Source organism: Cladophialophora bantiana (assembly GCF_000835475.1).
Source record: "Cladophialophora bantiana CBS 173.52 unplaced genomic scaffold supercont1.5, whole genome shotgun sequence".
Classification (NCBI taxonomy): Eukaryota; Fungi; Ascomycota; class Eurotiomycetes; order Chaetothyriales; family Herpotrichiellaceae; genus Cladophialophora; species Cladophialophora bantiana.
This window is the reverse complement of record NW_015971579.1, coordinates 948,481-969,949: the sequence shown is the minus strand read 5'-3', so window position 1 is coordinate 969,949 and position 21,469 is coordinate 948,481. Positions and strand designations below refer to the sequence as shown.

The 21,469-nt window shown below is 52.0% G+C and overlaps 8 protein-coding genes across 8 annotated transcripts; 3 read left to right on the top strand and 5 right to left on the bottom strand.

The window, feature by feature from the left end:
* Positions 1 to 799: 799 nt before the first annotated feature.
* Z519_03947 (uncharacterized protein) lies at positions 800 to 2,760 on the top strand (the record flags this gene model as incomplete). The annotated part of the gene is made up of 5 exons (XM_016761694.1): positions 800 to 873; positions 922 to 971; positions 1,062 to 1,378; positions 1,438 to 2,073; positions 2,194 to 2,760. 5 exons carry the CDS (start codon positions 800 to 802, stop codon positions 2,758 to 2,760), a joined length of 1,644 nt encoding a protein of 547 aa, XP_016622032.1.
* A 509-nt stretch (positions 2,761 to 3,269) lies between these two features.
* Z519_03946 (uncharacterized protein) lies at positions 3,270 to 4,691 on the top strand (the record flags this gene model as incomplete). The annotated part of the gene is made up of 4 exons (XM_016761693.1): positions 3,270 to 3,564; positions 3,644 to 3,737; positions 3,801 to 4,353; positions 4,479 to 4,691. 4 exons carry the CDS (start codon positions 3,270 to 3,272, stop codon positions 4,689 to 4,691), a joined length of 1,155 nt encoding a protein of 384 aa, XP_016622031.1.
* Positions 4,692 to 6,111: 1,420 nt separating this feature from the next.
* Positions 6,112 to 8,973, top strand: Z519_03945 (uncharacterized protein; the record flags this gene model as incomplete). Its single annotated transcript, XM_016761692.1, has 2 exons — positions 6,112 to 6,198; positions 6,409 to 8,973. 2 exons carry the CDS (start codon positions 6,112 to 6,114, stop codon positions 8,971 to 8,973), a joined length of 2,652 nt encoding a protein of 883 aa, XP_016622030.1.
* A 1,680-nt stretch (positions 8,974 to 10,653) lies between these two features.
* Z519_03944 (uncharacterized protein) lies at positions 10,654 to 11,997 on the bottom strand (the record flags this gene model as incomplete). The annotated part of the gene is made up of 2 exons (XM_016761691.1): positions 10,654 to 11,059; positions 11,939 to 11,997. The coding sequence occupies 2 exons, from the start codon at positions 11,995 to 11,997 to the stop codon at positions 10,654 to 10,656; spliced, it is 465 nt and encodes a 154-aa protein (XP_016622029.1).
* Positions 11,998 to 12,046: 49 nt separating this feature from the next.
* Positions 12,047 to 13,977, bottom strand: Z519_03943 (uncharacterized protein; the record flags this gene model as incomplete). Its single annotated transcript, XM_016761690.1, has 7 exons — positions 12,047 to 12,811; positions 12,858 to 12,937; positions 12,993 to 13,355; positions 13,407 to 13,574; positions 13,625 to 13,683; positions 13,746 to 13,883; positions 13,946 to 13,977. The coding sequence occupies 7 exons, from the start codon at positions 13,975 to 13,977 to the stop codon at positions 12,047 to 12,049; spliced, it is 1,605 nt and encodes a 534-aa protein (XP_016622028.1).
* Positions 13,978 to 14,628: 651 nt separating this feature from the next.
* Z519_03942 (uncharacterized protein) lies at positions 14,629 to 14,847 on the bottom strand (the record flags this gene model as incomplete). Its single annotated transcript, XM_016761689.1, has 1 exon — positions 14,629 to 14,847. One exon carries the CDS (start codon positions 14,845 to 14,847, stop codon positions 14,629 to 14,631), a length of 219 nt encoding a protein of 72 aa, XP_016622027.1.
* Positions 14,848 to 16,864: 2,017 nt separating this feature from the next.
* On the bottom strand, positions 16,865 to 19,933 carry Z519_03941 (uncharacterized protein; the record flags this gene model as incomplete). The annotated part of the gene is made up of 1 exon (XM_016761688.1): positions 16,865 to 19,933. The coding sequence occupies one exon, from the start codon at positions 19,931 to 19,933 to the stop codon at positions 16,865 to 16,867; it is 3,069 nt and encodes a 1,022-aa protein (XP_016622026.1).
* A 505-nt stretch (positions 19,934 to 20,438) lies between these two features.
* Z519_03940 (uncharacterized protein) lies at positions 20,439 to 21,280 on the bottom strand (the record flags this gene model as incomplete). Its single annotated transcript, XM_016761687.1, has 2 exons — positions 20,439 to 20,945; positions 20,996 to 21,280. The coding sequence occupies 2 exons, from the start codon at positions 21,278 to 21,280 to the stop codon at positions 20,439 to 20,441; spliced, it is 792 nt and encodes a 263-aa protein (XP_016622025.1).
* Between the last annotated feature and the right edge of the window lie 189 nt (positions 21,281 to 21,469).

The following is a 21,469-nucleotide window of genomic DNA, read 5'->3' as shown; positions in this document are numbered from 1 at the left end:
CAGGTATGTGTATCGCCCATGGTCATCATCGTCACGACCTTTAACGCGGTCTGGGATCTGGACGCTGGCGAAAATCGACGACCCATCGAGCAGGTGGCAATCGGCATGCTACGACTCGGACCAACACAGACAGCTTGTAAAAAAGATTTAGCAGTCCACGTTGTTGGCCGATGGCAGATCCAGGATCCCTTCCAGACTGTTCGTCCAGATCCTGGCCTCGAGTGCCATGGTGCCGAGACCTAGCGGCCCATTAGTATCTGCCGGGAGCCCGCTCCTGAACGGCCATACCAGCCGGTATAGGTCAAGACGCCCAGCGAGCTACCTGCACCACCGTCGCCTGCACGCCCACCGCCCACTGGGCACAAGACTGGCGTATTTCCGGGGCCAGAGAGACTGAGATGAGAAGCCCCATTGCATTCTTGTTTGCTTTGGGGAGCGGAGACCCCGCCTCATCGCCCCACCGATTCTTCCTTGACCAGTTTGACAGGTACCTCGTACGGAGGAGGACCCTGGCGAGTGGATATCAAGCAAGAGAGAGAGGGAGGCGAAGAGTGGGAGAGGCGGCAACGGCGTGACACCAATCTTGGTCCTTGGTGGTGCCCCAAAAAAATATGGCCGGGTGGGAAGATCTGTGCTTCATTTATGAAGTCGATTGCTTCCTCCCTGCCACATGGCTTTCGCTTTCACTCCATCAACCACGTTCCTCTTGCGGCTTCGACCTTGACATTTCCCGTGGTGAGGTCCCAAAAAGTTTCTCATCCTCTCCCAAAAGTCCGAGCTTCTATAGATATTTGCCATCATGACGGGAGATCACGAACACGGCCACAGTCCTCCCCATTTGAAGCACAGGCAAGTCAAAATCCGTTCTGTCTAGTCTTGTTGTCGATTAACCATACTGACATTTTCCTTTTTTCTCTCTAGCCATGCTCATGAGGAGGCAATTCCTGGAACCGTCAACTTGCAAGCTCAGGGTGCGTCGCTGTGCCAGGTCTAGCTCCAGCCAAGTGGCTTGAAGCTTCGCCAAAGCTAATCTACAATATATACTAACTGTTCGTATTCAGAGGGCGATGATACCGGCTACGGACAAGCTCTGTTCCCGGTGCCAGCAGACGACCCCAACGATCCCCTCCAATGGGGCAACTTCAAAAAGACAATGATCCTATGCATCTGCGCGGCGTATTCGTTCCTGGGAAACTCGTCGTTGCTCGGTCCTTCGGTCTACATTGGCATCTACGCGGAATCTTTTGGGATTGACCCTGGCACTGCTTCAAACCTGATCTCATATCCCAATTTGGCTTATGGCTTTGGCTCCTTGCTCCTGGTTCCTGCCTATCTCAAATTTGGCCGACGACCTATCATGCTGATTTCCATTATCTTTGTAAGTCGGTTCAGATATCATTACCCGAAATCTGCTCACCAGCTAACGAAAATGACTAGTTTGCTGTTGGACTGATTGGCTCTTCGCAATGCAACTCGTACGGCACTTTGATGGCTTGCCGTATCATTCATGCATTTGGCTCTGGAGTGTGCGAGGCTCTCCCCGTGCAGCTTGTCAATGACATCTTCTTCCTGCATGAGCGTGGTCAAAGGCTGGGCTACTACACCGTTTGCCTGTGCTTGGGCGCCACTGGACCTCTCTATGCCGGTTACATGCTTGCGGGCGGCTACTCGTGGCGGCTGTTCTTCTACGTCGAGTTCGCGTTCGCGTGCGCTCTCTTCATCCTGGCCTTCTTCTTTGTCGAGGAGACCTGGTACAAGCGCGAGGAGATGAAAAGAATGCTCGGAGCCGCCGTCGAGACTTCACCGACCGAGAAGGGCGTCGAGGCGGATCTGCACGAGGTTTCCAGCCCTCTACCGAACAGGAGGTCGTTCGTTTCCACACTCAAGCCATGGGGCGTGTACGACCGCGATGTCTCGTTCTTTATGACCGCGGCCCGATCCTTCACGTACTACGCCGTGCCGTCTGTGTTCTGGGTGGTCTCGACCTACGGCATCTACATTGGCCTGGGCGCTCTAGCGTTCAATTACACTTTCCCCGCGAAGATTGTTGCTCCGCCTTATAACTGGAGTCAGGTAAGCACGAGAAGTTCTCATTACACGGGGAAAAGGCCCTATTCATTTAATTTTTTTTCCCCCCGCCTCCCACCTCCCGCCCCCGAGAAGAAAGAAAGCTGACCTAGAGGGAACATATAGACCAACTCCGGCTTGATCGCCGTTGGCAACGCCGTGGGTTACATCCTGGCGATTCCATTCACGACATCGTCGGACCGCCTGGCGGCGTATCTGACGAAAAAGAACAACGGCATCAGGGAGGCTGAAATGCGACTGGGGGTCCTCTTGCCCGCGATGCTGATCGGTCCTGCCGGGCTGATCGTGTATGGGTACACGGCACAGGACAACTTGCACTGGATGGGCTACTTTGCGGGTGTTGCCATGTGCAACTGGTCGGCGTACTTTTACTTCACCTTCACGCTCGCCTACGCAGTCGACAGCTACACGGCGAACCTCTCGGAAATGCTGATCGCCATGAACCTGGGTAAGCAGGCCATCTCGTTCGGGTTCGGGTTCAAGATCCTCGACTGGATCCTGGAGAGTGGCTATGTCAACATCATCGCCGGCGTCTTCTGCGGCGTCCTCATGGCGAACGACCTCATGCTGCTCGTCTTCATGTTCTTCGGCAAGCGTATCCGCATCGCCACCTCCAAGACCTGGCTGGCCCAGATGCATCGCAGGACCCATGTGGTAGGAGAGTCACATTAATTCAAAACAAGGAAAAGGGGACAAAAAGGGAGACCTTTTTCCCCATCGATTCATTCGTCAATCGACTACTGCGATTCTATGCCGCACCAGCTCCTTCCTTGTCCGCCTGATCCCAGCCAGCTGTCGTCGCCACTTACTGTGCGATATGTCTTCTATACAAGGCATCTTGATCGAATTTTCCCGGCAATGCTTCCTCTTTCGTGTCAGATATACCTCCATAGCACCGGATTCCAGGACGAAGCAGTGAATTGTTTACATTTCTTGGCTGTAATATTGAGGATCTTGCAGTGAGGATGTGTCACTGAGAATTGAATATCTCTATATCTGTCTCTTTCTCTGTCTCTGTCTCTTCCCCATCTGAAGCTCTACAGCTCAATTTGGGCTTCGATCACTCCATCAATCCAACCGTCGTTCTGTCTCTCACTGTGCTTGCTTCACCCACCCGTCCATTAACAATCCATCCTTGAATCTCCGTTCATTCGTCGACAATGGGCTTGGACATCTTCACAATGTCTGCCAAGTTCTGCCTGGTCTTGTCCATCTCCTTCCTCATCTTGTCTCCTCACGTCTTCTCGCCGGTCTCAGCCACTGTGGAAGCCAACATCTGTGCCTGGGACGGTGCAATGCCCGTCCTGTACCACGAGTACGGCACTGATGTGTGCCCGCCAAAGTTCAAGATGGCACCAAATGGCATGGATTGTGAAGACAACCCCAAAGGCGGCTGCGCCAGCTACTGTGAGATGCGGACCAATTTTTTCTATGGACAGGAGAAACCCTATTCCTCGATGCCCATGTGCACTGGTGGTAAGGAGCTGCGAAAGGAGCACTCAGCCACCTATGCGGATAGCTAGGAATTCACAGCTGATGATCCGTGTGTGAATAGGACTGACATGCACCTTGACCGAATCCAAACATATCGGCTACAACGTCAAGGCCAAGGTGAACGGCAATTTCAAACAGGGAGCTCTGACATTCGGGTTAGTAGGAAATTGTGACGCTGCTAGGAACCCAGAAGACTGACTTTTGATTGCGCCATTTAGCATCACTGGGGGCTGGAATACCAAGACTGGTCAGAGTCAGAGCTACAAGTACTCCAAGAGCCTCGAGCATAACGAATGTGGATATTTCACCTTCATCCCAATTCTGCACGAGTCATGTGGAACTTACTCGGAAGGTTCACTTATTGATGGCAAGTGTTATGACACTCAATCAATCGGCAATTTCTGCGGCACCCAAGCGGTCACGGTCGAGGATCATTGGTATTGGTTCACGCGTGTCGTCCGTGGTGTCGCCGTCTTTGTCTATCTCGACTGCACTTCTCTTGAGCCTCTGCCAAACGACCGTCAAGAAGCGCCGTTCAACCAGGATGGTGTTCGCTTGCCTCGCGGCCTCCCCCTGGCGAATGCTTTCAAGACCATGTGGAACGTGTCACGTGAGACTGGTGTGACGGCTCTGTCCGATGCTGCTGTCTGCGACAACGACATCCGCACCTACGCAGACGACTGTCTCGCTGTCTTGACTGACGTGTCCGATCGTGGCGGTGACATGGTTCCTACGACCAATGCATTGAAGGGTCAAAGTCTCACACTTGGCGTAAGTCTGTTTGTGTCTCTTCTCTTCTCCTGCCTCGCTGTCCCGAAGCTTCTTTGGACCTGCCTTTCTGTTTCTTTCTTGAAGAACGGAAAAGAAGAGCAGATGCTAATTTGAAAACAACACAGAAATCGGGGACCTGTGCCATGCACCTCAGCTTCGACGAGGATTGGAAGGTTCCTGTCTTTTGTGAAGTCTCCCTGCTGGAAGTCGCGGCCGCGGCCCAGTCGATTTACGAGCTCTGCACTAGCAGCAACGATGGCACAGTCGGAGGGAGTCACGTTGTCAGAATCCCTGGTAATTGCGGATCCACGATTAGGTTCCTGCCAGTTTCGGGGTGACTCGACCGAGGGACAAGATTCTGAATGCTGTCGAAGCGGGCGGGAATATGGGTGACAAGTCGACCACAAACCAAAGCTACGGCAGCCTTGAAACAGTCGGGGACGTGCATGCAGATATGAAGACACCGAGATCCTGTGACCGTCATGGTGGGCAGGTACTGGCTAGATGAGCCGGGGGAGCGAGCTGTGTCCAGAGTACATATTACCTGCTGAAAAGATGAACAGACAAGACAGAGCGCCGACATCATCATCGGTGGCGAACAAAGTCTGCTTTCATTCGGACTGCAGGTCAAATGATAATTCAATGTTTTGAACCCGTGATTTCCCACCCTCGGCACCGAGTGTTTGGACCTGGCTTGAATCCACAAAGCCAGTAGCCTCCCCCGAGTCCGAGTGTGTACTTGGTATAGTATGTACCTCGTGGCGCCTAAAGTCTGGCTCCCGGAAATGCCCCATCTCTTCGCCTCGTAATGTTTAATTCCTCGTCTTTTTCTTCGGCGTCTTTTTAAAAGGTTAAGCGGCCAGGCACACCCTAAAAGGGGCAGCGCTGGAGTTGGCTGTCTCCTTTGGGCCACGGCCCCGGAGATTCTTCTGTGTCCGAGAGATCCACCGACTTACTGGGGTTGTGGAGGCGGGCTGCGAGGAGGGAGAGTGGAGGAGGGACTAACCCTGTGGACGGAACGCCATCTGATTAGAACTTGGTTGTTGCCATTGGACTGGGGGGCGGTTGGGAACAGAGGCAGGGCAGCTGACCTTGTTGAGCTTCCTTTGATCTCTCTATTCTCCTGTCCCTGGGTTCTCGTCGATGCGTGTGTCTTGTCCGAGGTACTCGGTACTGTCTGGAGGATTGTGTGAGGGAGTGAGAGAGTGAAGGACTGCGGCAGCCAGAAGTGACTGACGGAGCTGCTCTCGGTGATTTAGATTTTCCGGATCCCGCGAGCATCGATGGAAACCCCAGAAAATCCTCTACTTACTCCCAGCTCCCCCTTACCGGGTACTCGCTACTGGTCTCGTTTCCAGAATCCTTGGATCCTCACACGCTCCTCCACCTCGCCATCTTCTGCTCCTCCTTTAATCCCAATTCGCTGGGCTCTTCCTTTGCTAGTGCCTCCCTCTACTGCCTCCACTTTTCCCACACAAATCATCCTAGTCTCTAGTGGTCGAATCCCTCTCCGCACGCCCATCTTGCCCATCTGCCTCTCGCCCTCTGACTCTCTCTTCCCGGCCTCTGACAAGAAAGAGTGGCCAAATCAAAAGGACCCTGAGCCTGAAGGGCGAACATCCCAGATCTCCAGGCTATTTTGACTAGTTCTCTGCTCGACCATTACACAACTCAACCTCATTACCTTCCCTCCACCGCTCCCACATTCTTTTCCCAATTCAACACCTCTCCCACATCCTCTCCCAGGTCCCTCCACATATGCTCAAGTCATGGTCTTGCGACAGTGCACCGTATGTGGCCGTCGTTTCACAAAGACTGAACACTTCAAGCGCCATGAGCGTTCTCGTACGTCAACTTCACTTACCCCGCGCTAGCCTTCTCTCGCTCATGCATTGCCAGACACGCGTGAACGTCCTTACCCGTGCACTATCTGTGACAAGGCTTTCTCACGCAGGTTCGTCCTTGCTATATTTAATCCCTTTGTTGGTGGTCAATTGATGCCAATCATGATCCAGCGATGTCTTGTTCCGGCACATGAAATGCCATGCTCAAAAGAACGACAAATCAGCCCCTACCAATGCTTCCTCACGGAGGAACACCATCTCAGAAGGCGTCCCACCTCAGCCTTCCCAGGATGACTTCAACATCAACTCTCCGGCCGCTCTTGCCAATGCACCCCATGCGGGTGGTATCTCGGTGATGCAGATTCTCTCCCCTAGCAACTATCTCTCTCAGTCGGGAAACGATCCTTCTCAACCCGCCAGACAGTCTTCGATAGATGTGTCCAACCCGTTTCTCGATGCCTCATCGAATCCCGGCAATGCCCTCACCATGCAGCTCACTGGCTCGGCATGGACGGTGCCTTCGCCCATCAATACCATGAACAACAAGGCCTCCAGTTCCTCACATGGTCAAAAACCGTCTCCGTCGCAGAACAGTGGTGAAGTATCGACTTTTGAAACTTCGGTTACCAGCCCGCCAAACCCGGGTCAAACCCCTCGGTCTGAGATCGCGCCCAATCAATTCTCGGATAGCCATATCGAATGGCTTCCCCAAACGGACAACTCCAGCTCCAGCAACTTCCATGATCCTTTCCAGATGTGGCTGTTTCCTTCTCTGGGAGATTTGGACCAATCTCCCGACTTCCTGCAGACCTATGGCATCCCCGACCCGCAGCAGCCATACCAGGACTCAAAAGATCTGGTGAATGGCAGGGCCTACGATCCTGCGGACAGGACGAAAAACATCGCCAAGGTCCCCCGGGAACGCTTCTCTAGGGTCCAGCGATGTTGGAATCCCCGGCCAGGCCGTGTCCATCGGATTATGCCCGCTCTTTGGAGGGAAGTCGCTGCATCACTAATGGATAACCTGTTCTCTGAATCACCCGTGGCCGATGACTTTCGGACCACGTCAAATTGGGGTCTCGATACTGAATGCAGAGTGCGACTAAGAGACACCTTTCGCACCCCCGCACCGTCAACATACCATTCACCAAAGCTGCAAGCTGTCGTCGATCCAGCTCTTTCATCACAGCAACCAGCGAGCGAGGAATTCCCGCCCGCTGAAATCCTCGATATCGCGTTAGGTCTTTTTTTCCGGCGGTTTCACCCCACCGTCCCATTTATCCATATTGCGACGTTTTCCGTTCGGAATACTCCTGCACCGATGCTATTCGCCATATGTCTTATTGGTTTGAGTATCCTTGGAACAACCGGCGCCACGAGATTTGTGTCAAAAATGTTTCCCAGCTTTTTACAACGTGTTTGTAATGATTTATCTGCATGTGCAGGATGCTCTGCAACAGCGACGCAGCAGCTGGTTCTGTTTGCGACTGGTCTGCTGACACTGAATTTATCGGTTATTACTGGGGATAAAGATTGCTTCAATCAGAGCCAGATGCTTTACGTCAGTCTGTTGGCTATGGTCCAACAAAACGGGCTGTTCGCGGCCGGCGATGGACAGCCTCTCGATGCACTTTTGTCCGAGATGTCGGAATCAGACGATCGTTGGAAAGCGTGGAGTCGGATCGAATCGGCCAAGCGTCTGATCCTGGGGCTGTTATTATGTGATTCGTGGTTCTCAAACTTGTTGTCAAAGGCACCAATCGTGAGATCGGAATCTGTTTGCGTCGTGGCGCCGTGCGATGAGGCACTCTTCCAAGCTAAATCAGCTACTCAATGGCAGTCTCTGCTCCGAAGCGGTAAGAACCAGAGTGCGCCAACTTTCAGGATTGAGGACCTGCACAAGCATGATATGGCACCGATTGGGAAGTTAGGATACCTGGGGCGATCATCCCTGCTCGCATTGCTTCAGATCCAAGTTCTGGAAGCTTACCAACGGCTCATGCCTCCGGATCAATTGACCATCGGGTCATACATACCCTGGCACGTCTACGCCGGTGATGCACGCGCCAGCACGCTTGTACCAGCCGTGCTTGCTGCTACTCACACGGCGGGCCCGCTCTCGAAAGTCGACGACACAAATTGCGTTGTCCTCTGGCATAGTCTGTGCGTGATGCTCTTGTCTGATTTTCGCATGTTCGAGCTGGCAGCCGGTCGACATGGGGCCGCTCCTGCGACTGGCGCATTGGAAAATATCTCCCAATGGAGCCAAACTCAAGCCGCTCGCAGGGCATGCGTCCACGCAGCGCAGAACTTTAAACTCATGTCGGAGCGCCGAGTTAGCGACAATGTGACAATCCATAGCGTCACCGCACTCTTTGCTTCCGCACTCGTACTAGGCCTCTATCTCTTCATGGTCGACCCAAGCTCCGGTCGGCAGGGCACCGCGCCTGTGGAGCTTATGGATGCAGACCCCGACTGGGCTGAGTTGGGCGATATGGGCTTCAAAGACGAAAGCCTGGACCCGACAGCGGTCGAACGAAATCTCACCACGAACCGCGAGGACGAGCACTTCAGCTTGGTGTACCAGTTCGTCAAATACGGTGGGGCCTTATCTTTGGGTGGTGTGGCACATAGTGGTGGCTACGAGGGCGCTAGGAGGGTGTTGCTGGATTTTGCAAATCTGATGGATGGGATCAGTGGGAGGAGACTGAGGACCTTTACGCAGGTGTTACATATCATGAGCGATGATTTGATGAACGTGGACCCTGCACTATAGCTGGTTGACGAGGCTGAGATATGCTCAGGGCCCAAGCCAGACGTGTCTGTTCGTAGTATCCTTGTTCCTGGCCTGGTGGAAATGTCGGCGTATGAAAAAGGGTTGTCTCATGCATTATACTGGGAGGTCCTTGAGCTTGTCGCCGTGGGCGAACCTGAATGATACCTGCGAGAGGAAAAATGTGCACGTCATTGTCTGCTTCCTCCCCCTCCTCCTCTTCTTCCATTTCCGCTTCCTCCAATTCAACAGCAAGGCTCTATCAACAAAACGGCCATGTCACATTTCACGCTGCTAGATCCGGCTCAGACGGTCCCGCCGTGTGCGTATGTTTGCCTCTTTGGATACATCCACCTCGATCCACCTCGTCACCTTTCTGTACTTACATACCGAGTACCTACCGGGCTGAATTGAAAAGTAAGTAACCAGTCCGACCCGAATTTCACGCTGCATCCTGTGTAACCAAGGAGGACTTGATAACGACGAAGTGGTCGGTGTCGGTATATCAAATATAGCTAACGATACCCGATATAGCTAACAGTGGAGATACCTAGGTACCTTGACTTCTAAAGGGAAACGGAATCCTTATTACTGACCGAAGGCCATCTCCGTCCGCAGCAGTGGAGATCCCTCAGCGCTTTATTTATTATTGCGAGCGGAAAAATGTGTACATGTCTTTCTCTCGCTCGCATGGGGGTGAGAATGAGCACACAGTGACTCCTCTAGGCTCTGGGAGTCTGTCGATCCGATACCATGGTTTCGGACTCGTCCTCGCTAGGTGCAGGCCCAAGACACAGCCTCGCTTCGTCCCGTCTAACTTGGCCTATTCCTCGTCGGTGCTGGGATTGCGCCCGACCGGCGTCAAGACAGAAGACTGGCCCCTGGATGAGCAGCCTTCGAAAACCGAGTAGACCCTCAACATAGCTTTCCGTGCGGCGAACTTGACTACGCCGGGGCGTCGGTGTTCACCACCCTGTCCGCACCATATTTCCACGTACTGAACCTCTCCAACGGTTCCAAATAGCTTCATCAAGAGTCGGTCTGTTGTAGATCTCGGGAAGTCCTGGACTCGGATAGTTCTCTTGGGGGATCCCTCTGAAAACCGAGTCAATCACCAGAGCACTCGAGACATTTGTCTCTGTCGCACCCGCAAACCGTCGATCTCGTCTTGCTCCGCCTGGGAGACTATCTTTGATGCATCTGCCATTGAAAACTTGTCTCTTACACTTTTGCCGCAACCACGCCTCGAGCTTGAGTTGGGGGAGACGGTACACAGGGGTTTGTCTCAATCGAACCGCCGTAGTCTTGCTCCCCCCAAAAAGGTAGCTGTTGAGACCACCGTGTTACCAATCACAACCATGAGTGTCAGGTTTGCTATCATCTTCTCAACCATCATGGTCAGTCTCTGTGAACTCCGCTCGCCACTGAGAGGCAGTCGGAATCCCTGGCGAGTCTACCACGGAGGCTTTGGTCTGCTGAGTTATGGCTCGTCGGTGGTTGTGTCGGGCCACCGGTTGGTTCACCCTTCTGACAAATATCCTCTCTTTCGCTTGCATTCAGCTTCGGTGATGACACTTAATTCTACCGAGAAATTGACGGGGACCAGGTTGGCCATTTCCATGCGTCACAGTGGACATGGAGCTGTTTCAAGTGGAAGTGTCGTCAACGATCGGGTCCGCGCAGTTATGCTCGGATGCTGGTATGGCTTCCAAGGGTGGCCTCGAACCCAACGATGTAATCTTCCACAAATGTCACGACGCCCGTCAGAATCCCTAGTGCAGAGGCCCCTGCTTGAAGAATCTGTAGACCGCTGACCTTGGATTGCCGATTCACGGGTACCAGACCAGGATCAAGGGCGGAGGGCCGCGCTTCTTGTAAAACGGGCTGAACCAGCTTGTTAAGTTTGGGGACAGCTTCTGTGATGCCGTTCATACCATTGTCGTGCTTTATTCTCATATGCGCAATCATAGTCTGGTTGGTGCTCAGTTTCCCATCCAGTTCTGCGAGAACACCAAAGACATCCTGAAAGCGTGCCTGTGCAAGTGTAGCTTCTTCTTCGGCGATTTGGTTATATTCGATACGAGCGGCCCTAAGTAGCCGAATGGAGTGGCCAGAGGATCATTGACCTGTTGCAACTCAAGGTCTACGTGCCTACATATCGGCGGGAAGGTCCGAGATCTCCCTAAGCACAACGCTTGCATTCTGTCCAGACGAATGTTAGTTGAATATAACTAAACGTTTTGGTCGCTCGCAACTCCTGTATTATTATTATTAATAGGGGCAAAAGCAGGTTGATTTCTCGAATACGCCTAGACATCGTCCGCTTCAACTACTCCGCCTGCCCTTTAATTCTTTGACTGCTTACCTGACCTTTTCGACCGAGGCAACGACGACGGTGGGTAGAAGAGAGACTCTTCCTGTACTTTTAAAGATATTTTGCGAATCGACTATACGCCTTGCCAATCACTTCAACCTGGCGTGCGATTTCCGCGGAGGACTACGCTGTAGGATGAGTATCCAGTTATTCTTTGACGCGCTTGGGTTGGGCGGCAAAGAGTCGTAGCTATAGGATAGCGTCGCTGTACTGTACTTTCGTTCCGTCAGCACTCTTGAATGCTGCTCCAATTCACCTCAGTAGTTTCATGGAAACCACAATGTCTCCTGCAGACCAGCCGAAAAGAGGAACGACCATGACTGAGGCTGCAGATAGCCTTGGTGCAGCTGGACGGAAGATGAAAACCGTTCTCCTGCCACTGGCTATTAAAAAAGGAAGATCGATTTACAAAAGGTGAGATGAGTTGTGAGGCTGAAACTCTGTGCTGGCTGGGATATAACCACGATTTTGAGGCAATGTATGACGCACCATGGCACGCACTCAGCACGGCTGGAGGTCGATTATTGATGTCCAGTGGTCCAACTCGTCAACGACTGGCCCAGAGCCAACCTGGAAAAAGTCTGCCGCGCCTACTGGCAGAAAGGCGGATTGGAAGCTCGGCTCAAATTCTCGCTGGTCATCTCGCCATGCATGTTGTCTCAATCGCTAAGGGTTTCATATTTTTTTTCCCGACCTTGTTCGTTAGATTTCCTCCGAGAAGGGCCACAGTTTGCGCATCTCTTCTCGGGATTTCTGACCAGACATTCTGTCCACGTACAAGGCGAAAAGAGCTCGATTTTGTTGCTGCTTCTTCGCAAAATCCACTTCAGGGGGAATCCAGCCATCCGCATCGGTATCGAGATATTCCATCGCAAATGCTCTCGCCCGGTGCCGTTCTCTGAATTGTTCAAACTGCTTTGCGTGTTTCTGAATTTCTTCCGGACTGAATGCGTAGGGGCATTCGCCAGGCAAATTTACATCGTGCCAGGAATTGAGAATCTCGATCATGCACTTCCGTAATGGCGCAGGCCCTTCTGTCTCCGTTTCTCCACAACCAATGAAGAGCTCCCGATATACTCGAGGCAAGGTCATCGCATCGTAAGCATCTTTGTTGTCAAGAAGAGATCTGACTTCGTAGGCTTTGGCGATTGTGGCTTGCTTGAAGTCGTACTCTACCAATTTCATTTCATCATCATCCAAGTCTTCACAGTCGTCAGGGAACTTTGGGCTAACGATGCCAGCTGTGTAGTCTTTTGATGGGATGAGAAAAACCGGCCAGCGAACCTGTAAGAACATGGGAGCTATCTGTGCAAACTGCCAGTCGATAATAACTGAGATTTTTGAAGGGTCGTCCTCGGAGACAAAAATGTTGCCCAAGTGCAGATCCGGATGACAGAGGGTAGGCTTAGAATGACAGAGGAGGTCCGAATGGGAGCCTAGAATCTTCATGAGCTCCACGGTTTTTCTCTAGCAAAAGGATCTGTTCAGCAGCTGTGCCACGGTCGTTAACGACGTGAGCGCTCTCCGATTCCTGAGAGACGCGATAGATCTCACGCTTTGCTAATGCGGTTCCAAATTCGGGGAGAGAAAGCCCTGACGATGGGTCAGCCGTCCGCACGGGACAGAGAGTTTGTAAAGGTATACATACAAGGGCCAGATGCTAAATAACACGGTACAGTAGACCACGTGGGATCGCAGGAGCGACCAACACAATATGACCCGGATCGATCGATGTCTGTAGAAAGGTCCGTCTTCCCGTCACTCTCTGGAAAAGAATGGCGAGAGTATACGCAGCCATAGGTCGGGAACTTTATGGACATCAATTGACTCTCCCATTTGGCCAATTTCTCGATGATAGCAAGTGTGTTTCGTTCTTCAATTTGATCCCACACTTTGAAGAGCTGAACACCGGGAGCTTTTTCCATGATGATATACTCTGCCCCAACAGGATTCGAAACATCAGCACTCCAGGAATAAATGGATGGTACTGGGATGTCGGTATACTCTCTCACTTTGACCAGTCAGGCATCAGTCATACTTACAGCAACTTATGGTTTCATACCGTATTCCAGAACAGCAACCTCAGAGGCAGTCGTGTACTTTGCAAGGCCGGCATTGGGACATGAAATTTTCGCAATGAATTCTGTTCCGTTCTCTCTCTGTATGCGTAATACTTTGCTGAATCCGCCCTCTAATTTTTCGACTTCTCGAACACGCGATATCGAAGGGCCTATGGAGGCTGCAATAGCACAAAGTGTATCAGATCAAAATTGACACCACGTTGTTGTTTGTCTCTAATCAGAAATCGACCATTGGTAAATTGAAACAGCTCGTCTTGGCTGATGGATTTCCCTGAGAGCTGAGATCAGTAGGCTATTTCCTGGCAGTTCACGATGCTTACCACGGCACGTTAGAGAAATACTCTCCGGTGAACGCAGTGGAAGGGACTTGAACGTGATGAGACGACGTGATCTTGACAAGAAAGACATTGCTGGGAGCTTCGGCGCTGAAACGTAGACATGGTGTAAGATGGGACTTGCTATTAGCTGAAATCAGAATGAGCCTGGCTGAGCTGCAGCTTACAATGAAAGCGTGACATACTACTCGGTATACGAAGCTGAGCCAGGATGCATAATCAGGATGAGCGCTCGGTGTCGATATATTATACAAGTTACCTGGCAAGCCAACGTGAAAAGTAAGTGATGCAGCCTGACTCAAAACATACGCCGCATCCAACGTTGCCAAAGTAATTCATAAGCCTTAATAATGGCGTAGATAGGGGAGAGAGTGCCTCTATTTCCAAAGTAAACAGCGTCCTTGTTACCAATGGAAACCCCCAAGCCACCCCTTTTTCGATTCGGCCTTTGGAGCAGCCAGCAAGCTGGCAAGGCTGCCGAGGCTGATCTGTTACTGCCAAGCCTCGCCAGGTACCAACCTACTGTAGGCACGAGCGAGTACAGGTACTGGGCCCGCTGGGTACCGAGGTGCCAAGAAGGCATGTGCATGTCACGTGGCGGTGTTGAGGCATTTTTGTTCAGGAGCAAAGCCAACAGTGATGGCAGGCTTGATGGTAAACTCGCATGAAGAGACAAAGACCAAACCCCCGTGTATTTCTATGTCTATACCAGTGGCATCTAAGGTTGCCTCTAGGATTTCTATATCTAAGACGTAAAATGGGGACAGACATATCCAGTGACACGTAAACTCCTCTTGTATGCACCAGCACCGACACCAGCGAACTCCTTTTTCCTCGTTGTCCGCGTCCCAAGTCAGATCAAATCAAATCACTTCTGGCCGAGTTTCTTGAGCTGTTCGTTGATTCCTTTCAGTTCGCCAAGTCGGACCTCCTCGCCCTGGTGCAGGATGTGAAGGTGCTCCTGTTTCAGCCGCCTGAATTCCTCGTCTAGCCGTTCGTGCCATGGGTATAGAACGAAGACCTGGAAGCCCAGGGCAGAAGTCGCAATGACGAAATTCGTCAGAGAGACTCCTCGCGTGAATATCATGGTTGGTTGCGGTCCCAGAGCGTTATCTCGGAGGGGGCGGGGGGGTTTATACTGCCATGGCACTTTGGTTAAATACGTGAAATTTCCTCTGGGTTGACGGCCCGCGACAAACAAACTTACATGGATCCCACACTGCTCAGGGGACTTGTTTGTGAAAAGGTAAATGAAGCGTCAAAGTCTTGCGAGTCACGGACGACGACGTACTCAGAAAAGCGATTGAAATGAATACCGTGATTGTGGTGAATGATCGACAAGGTTCTCTCTCCCCCTCGAGGCCCGCTGGACTTCTAGGTATGTATTGAGAATAATGACTGTAAACTTTGAGAGAAACAAAGGGTGAAAAGAAAAGAAAAAACTAAAATTAAATGGCGAAAAAGACGACGTTCTTCTTCGTTTTTCTGCTTCGGGTGGTCACGAGACAAACAGCCCAGCCTGACGCTAGATCATTGATCGGAGGGCGAGAGGGAAAAAAAAAGCTACGAGTACAACCTACATGTCACTTTTGCTGTCTTGCCATGAGTCGATAGGTTGCCATGATTCGTTCCCGAGCCAGCGTTATCGGTTTGAGAGGTGAGAGTGAGATCCCAATCTATCCACATATGGTTTACTTTGGCACGCCATGTGGATGTCGCTGCCGAGGGATGCGGCAGCCTTGCTCCGATTTTCGGCCGTGGTTCGGAGTCAACCCGTGGGCGAATGGCCCTCTGACTTCAAAGCCAACAAAGGACTCCGTTACCTCCTATTACAACTATATGGACACCCCCCGCGGAGCAATGGAGATACCCACCCAAGAGAACTCTCGCGCTCCCACAGAACAATCTCCTCTCTGGGAGGAGACACATGCAAAAAGCCGAACAACAGCAACGATGGGATGAAAATGTGGAAACTTCCAGCTTCAAATACCAGGACTGACTGCCTTATTACTCACCTTTTATCGACATGAAGCCCCAACGATGACTCCCTCCCCTCGAACAATCGGGGTCCCAGATGGCGTCACTGCGCCATTATTTCTGGAGGGTTCTAGCCGGACCTTCCTCGACCTTCTAAGCTTTGCCCGCTGATTATTGTGTTGCATGACGCCGAGGCTTAGGTTGTCCAGTACACAGCCACAAAGGACATCCACATCCTGATGGCGACGGTTTGTGCTGGGCGTGAAGATGTCTACTTGTTGCTTGTACATCAACCATACTGAAACGTCTACCGCTGCAAGACGAATGCCCCTTTCGAACTGGAAGGCTGCGGTGAACAGAGTGGGAGTGGGGGCGTCGTCGACCCTCGATTGTTCAGCCGCGTGGTGGAGGAAAATGAACCCCACGCGTGCGCCATTTCGGATGGGCCATTCCTCAATCCTTCCACGGAGAACGGCGACAATCATTCTAAGTACATATGGATATGGGTATGGTATGGGTCACCAGGCATTGAAGGGAACAGCGTGCGGGACATTGTGGGCTCGCGGTGTGTATTTCCCTTCCCCTGGATCGTGTGAAACAACTCGAAGGGCGCGTATAGCTATAACTAGGTAGACACGGTCGAGACTGTGCTTGAAAGGTGGGAAGGGCGTTTTGGACGAAGAAGGTTCTGTGCTCAAGAGGAGCTGTCCGCGTGCGTGTCCGTGTGCGCGATCTGTCCCAGCCTTGCGGACTCCCCCAATGACGACGACGACGAAGATCCCCGTCAAAGAAAGGGATTGCGACAAACTTGAAGGGCACCTCGCGACTCCTGCCCGGGTGCGTTGACCTGCTTCGAAGGTGGCCCCCAGTACGGCGACCGACGCATTGGACGAATGCCTCTTGTGGATGCGGAGGGACTATGCATGTTACGGTGGGTGGCGAGGAGTTCTAACAGCTTGTCCCTCTCAGAACATCACTTTGCTGCTCGGAGGTTCTGAGGGCCTTTCAAGAGAAAAGATCATTTTCGCTGAAACCCTCACTCTATAACCCTTCGCTCATAGGATTCGTCATTCTCCTCCATCATGGAGGCTCTAACAATCTATATACAGCGGCCGTTCGGGATATCATCACAAGTCGAAGTCATCATTCCAACCCAATTTATCGTAAATATCACCTTCCTCAACACCCTCCGCCGGGACGTTCTTTTGTTCAACAGTCCCTGTTTCGTGCAGCCTCGTCAAGTCGTCAGGGGTTTGGGAACGCTGAAAGCTGTCATCCGTCATCATCCCGCGTCCCTTCCCACCCATGACTCGATCCATCATGTGACCAGCCTGCTCAGGAATCTCTGGCGCGTCGCGGAATACATGATCCAGTGGGACCTCTGACCGTTTCACTGGCATAAAGAGAACTGGACGGCGGGAGCGAGTCATGTGCATGCTTGGTACACTGTTGATCTCTTCATGACCGGCAAGCCGGGGTTGAGATGAGGAAAGGAGATTGAGTTCAGCCGAAGGCACGTCTTTTCTATCCAGGTCTGGTCGTTTGGATACTGGGGTCGCCACGATCCTTAAAAGGTCTGTCGCCTCAGCCGGAGGCGGATGAAAAGGAAGCAGGTTCAGCGGATTTGAAGTTTTCTCAATTCCGCGTGATGGCGTCTCGTGGATCGCAGCAAGGACTGCTCGTTTTGTGGTTGAAGATCTGGTGATGCTGTTTGAAGTTGGTATTCCGGGACGTGCAGACTGAGGCTTGATTGTTGACGAAGGAATCACCGTCCCCGCGTCGTGTTCCTGAATCATCAGCTTGGGCATTTGCGGCAACTCTGGCTCTTGCATGGTCTCCTTGACCCTCCGTACCCTCGGCGTTGCAGATATCTGGACTGCTGCTTTCCTCTCTTTCTCCTTGCTCTTCCTCTCCTCCACTTCGTCCATAAACATCCCCGCCACAGTCTTTCGGTTAGGCTTCTTAAGCGCATCAATCGCTGCCTCCAACTCTCTTTTTTGCCGCGCCAACCGGTCAAGCTTACGCCGTTTCACTTCATGCGCCTTTTGATCTGCGGCGAGGTCAATTTCTCGATTACTGAAAGAGAGTGACTTGGAGAGATTGCCTCCGCGAGAGACAGGCCTTTCCGAGGGTTCACGCTTTAGAGTTGGTATTATAGGGTTGTGCGTTATGGAGGCTGTCACGGAGGAACCGCGGGAGAAGATAGTTGGTGGGGAGACGTGGCGGTGGAGTTGGTGGTCTTCGCTAAGGACCCTTTCGAGAGTCCTTTTTGCAACGGGTCGGCCTGCTTTGGATTTTGTGAGCGAAGAGATTGAGGACGATCTGTGCAGGGTTACTGCAGGTGCCGGATGCTTGAATCGCTTGGGCGAAATTTCGGGTCCGCCGAGTTTACGACATATTGATTTGATTTGCTCAGGCAGTTTGGTCGAGTAGAATGGGAGGAGGACATCTTTGCAGAAGTCTTTGAGCGAGTCATTGGGTTTTGAAGACGTGTCGCTGCTGCTGTTTCGAGACTGGTCGTCTGTTGTAGAGAGCTCGCCAAGGCTGACGGTGTGCCAAATGCACAGACGATCGACGATGGTATCGATCTCGCTCGTCCAGTTGCGCCTCTTCTTCGTTTTAGGTGGCCTTTGAGGCGGCAAGGCCAAAAGCTCGTTGTTGTCGTCCTCGATAGATTCGACTTTCACGTCTGGATCTGTTGCGTACGCCGGATTCGTAGTCTCGGAGAGATGCGACTCTGCAATTTCGAGCAACATGACCTCCAACATCAGAAGCATTTGCATCTCACTTTCCCGCATACGTAAATCTGCGAATTCTTTCCGCATCTCCTCTGCTTGACCAATCACTGTCAGGCTCGCTGTCTTCAAATCTCTGCTGCGCCACCATTTTGTAATGAACTCCTCTTCGTCGGGCCACAGACCGTCCGGACCCAGCTTCGCCTTCTTCTTTCGTGGCTTTTTCTTCTTCTGAGATGCGTCTTCCCCGACGACACTTTCTCCCTCCTGTTCGATCACCGCTGGTGGCATTTCTTTGATGATCTTGACAAGGGATTCCTTGTATTTGTGATCAATTTTCTTGGCGGGCAAAATGCTTTGCTCATAAAACCCAGAGAGTTCAGATATCGCTTTTGCAGGATCTCCGCCCGAGCGTACGTGTGCTCGGGCCCGACTCAGTGGCCCTTTGACGTAGAATGCCAGTGAGGTCTTGGAAGCGTAGAGATGCTCAAAATATTGTGTACGGAGGCGCTCGGGCCGAGTGGTGTTTGTGTCAGTCAAAGAGTTTACCAACCCAGGAAGAGGTGTGGATACTGGAAGAAGAGCCTCGCTAAGCGGAGCAGTGTTGGAGGATGGGTTTTGCAGACCAATTCCTGCGCCGTTGGTGGCTGGTATTTGTTCTCCGAATACAGTTGATGGCGGAACTGATGATGGCTGGATGATGGGTGGAGAAACGGGCATTTGTGTTATCTCCTGACCGGCCAAATTATCCAAGGCAGCAATAGTTGGCTGCCGAGGAAGGCCAGGAGAGCTCAATGGGTCAGTGGGCTCACGGATAGCAGCGGAGTCCTTCGCCTGCAATATTGAAATCCTGGCCAAAGCACCGCGTCGATTTGTTGGTCTTTTGGGACTCTTTGGTGTTTGTAATGTTGTGAACCCCGACGAGGATCCTGCCCGCTTATGAGAACCCGGAGGAACGCCATCGCCCTCTTTCCGTAACAGGTCCTCCACTTTGACCTCAGCTACTTTTCCAACCGCAGCATCATAGCACCATGATTCCGACACGAAGTTGTGCAACGTGCATGCGACGTAGCTATTTGGGCCAATCCGCTCAACGGCGTGGAGTCCGCCATTAGGGACTTGACGGACGAGCAGAGTGCGTTGTTCCCATTCTTCTACAGAAGGAATAGTTGCTTCAAAGAACATGCTGCTAGTGCCACTGGACGTATCGAGCCATGCTAGGGGCAGACATGCTCGAGCCACAAGCGCTACCGGCGCAAATGTACGCGTAGCGTGTTTTGGAGAGAGTAGCTTTGCTGCGAAGACCTCTGGTTGCGAGCCATTACTGTCTGGCTCAGTATCACTGCTTTTTCTCTTCCTGTCGTGTATGAGGTTGGAGGTGTTAGACGCGGCGTTCAGGCTGCTGTCACAGGCTGGAACGAGTACTGGTCGTTGAGGATCCGAAAAGGATGTTGATTGCATATCGTGCCATCACGAGGGTAAGAGTATCCCTCGAGGCCGAGTCGTGAGTGAAGACAAAAGGTCGACGGCGGACACGCGGGACGGGTTGGAAAAGTGCACGCGATGGGAAATCCGGCTTGACGTCACGCGTCGAAAATGAGGCTGAAAGACAGCCTTGTCAGCCTTGGCTCGGCAGCCTTGTGGCCACTATTTATATACGAAGTATAAAGGTTCATGGGACGATGATAGCACTGATAGTAGATCAAGAGTCAAGATCTCGCGAAGGCACAGGTGGCACCTACGTTCTCCTCTCCAAGCAATTAAGATGTGCTTCGCAAAGGTCAGAGACTAAACAATAATTTATTAGGCACCAGCGATCGAGTTGTAGCCGGCCATGAGCTTTATGGCCAAGCTGATATTTTCCAAGTTGAGGAACAGCGCTCTATACAATGGCTATACATTCTAGCGCTATAGGTTGATGGAATCGATGAATACCAGTACCGCCTGAGAGCAATACAGCCATTCTTCATCCGAGAACGACAGCCAGAACCACAATCAACAAGACCACCGCTAAGATGACCAACAAACAACAAGCCTTGTTTCTGGCCGACTTCTGGTACCGGCTTGCGCTTCGTAATTCTGTATCAGCTCCCCGAGTGTCGGTTAATGTATTCTCGACATTGATATCAATAGCATCGATCATGTCGCCTTGGTCTCGGACTAAATGAGCGACGTCTCGGAATAGCTCGTTCAATTCGCCGACTGATTGCTCGATTTGCCGGATCTCCCCTTCTCGTTCGATAATTAAATTCTCTTGAAAGTCGACCTCGCTTTGTTCTGCGAGCCGAGGCTCTTCAAGCAGCTGTCGTTGTTGCCCACCTTCGCCTGATGGCGATTGGCCTGATTGAGCCTCCTCAAGAGCAGCTTTCGATGCTCGTTCTCTCTCTATGGCCCTTCTCTGAACCACCTGAAATTCGGAAAGGGCCGAGGCAAACTCTCGTGAGAGCTTCTGGTTTGTGTACCGTTGCGCAGGCTAATTGGGGAATTAGTGTCTTGTGAAATCACCGAATCAAGACTACTGACATTAAGATCTGGCCAGGTTTGCGCCTTCTTGACACCATCCCCAGCCTCTTTGAAGCCCTCTCTCGTCTCTTCCAGCAAATCATGTATCCTTTCTCGGCCTCTCTCGGTGTCCTTTTTGGAGAGCTGATTGGAAAGTCGCGAGATGTTTGAGGTCAGCTCAAAGAGCCGAGTAGACAGCGACTCGGTGAACTTCTGAAACTCGGGGTCATCTCTGTATTGAGGATCATCCTGCCGCCGGGTGGTGGTAGGTTGCGATTCTAGTGACGATAGTCTGTCGAACGACATGGTGTTCCTCACTCGTGGACGGTCCCTGGAATACTGTCGCGCTATCCGCAGGAATCACGCGAGGAGATGTATAACACAAATGAAGGTGGATTAATTGATCGCTGTGAAGGAATGGCGGAAGCCTGCAGAGCAGGAAGTGGTCGAAGGAAGTCACTTCGAATGCGGCACTTGCGAAACCAGCCTCCGCAT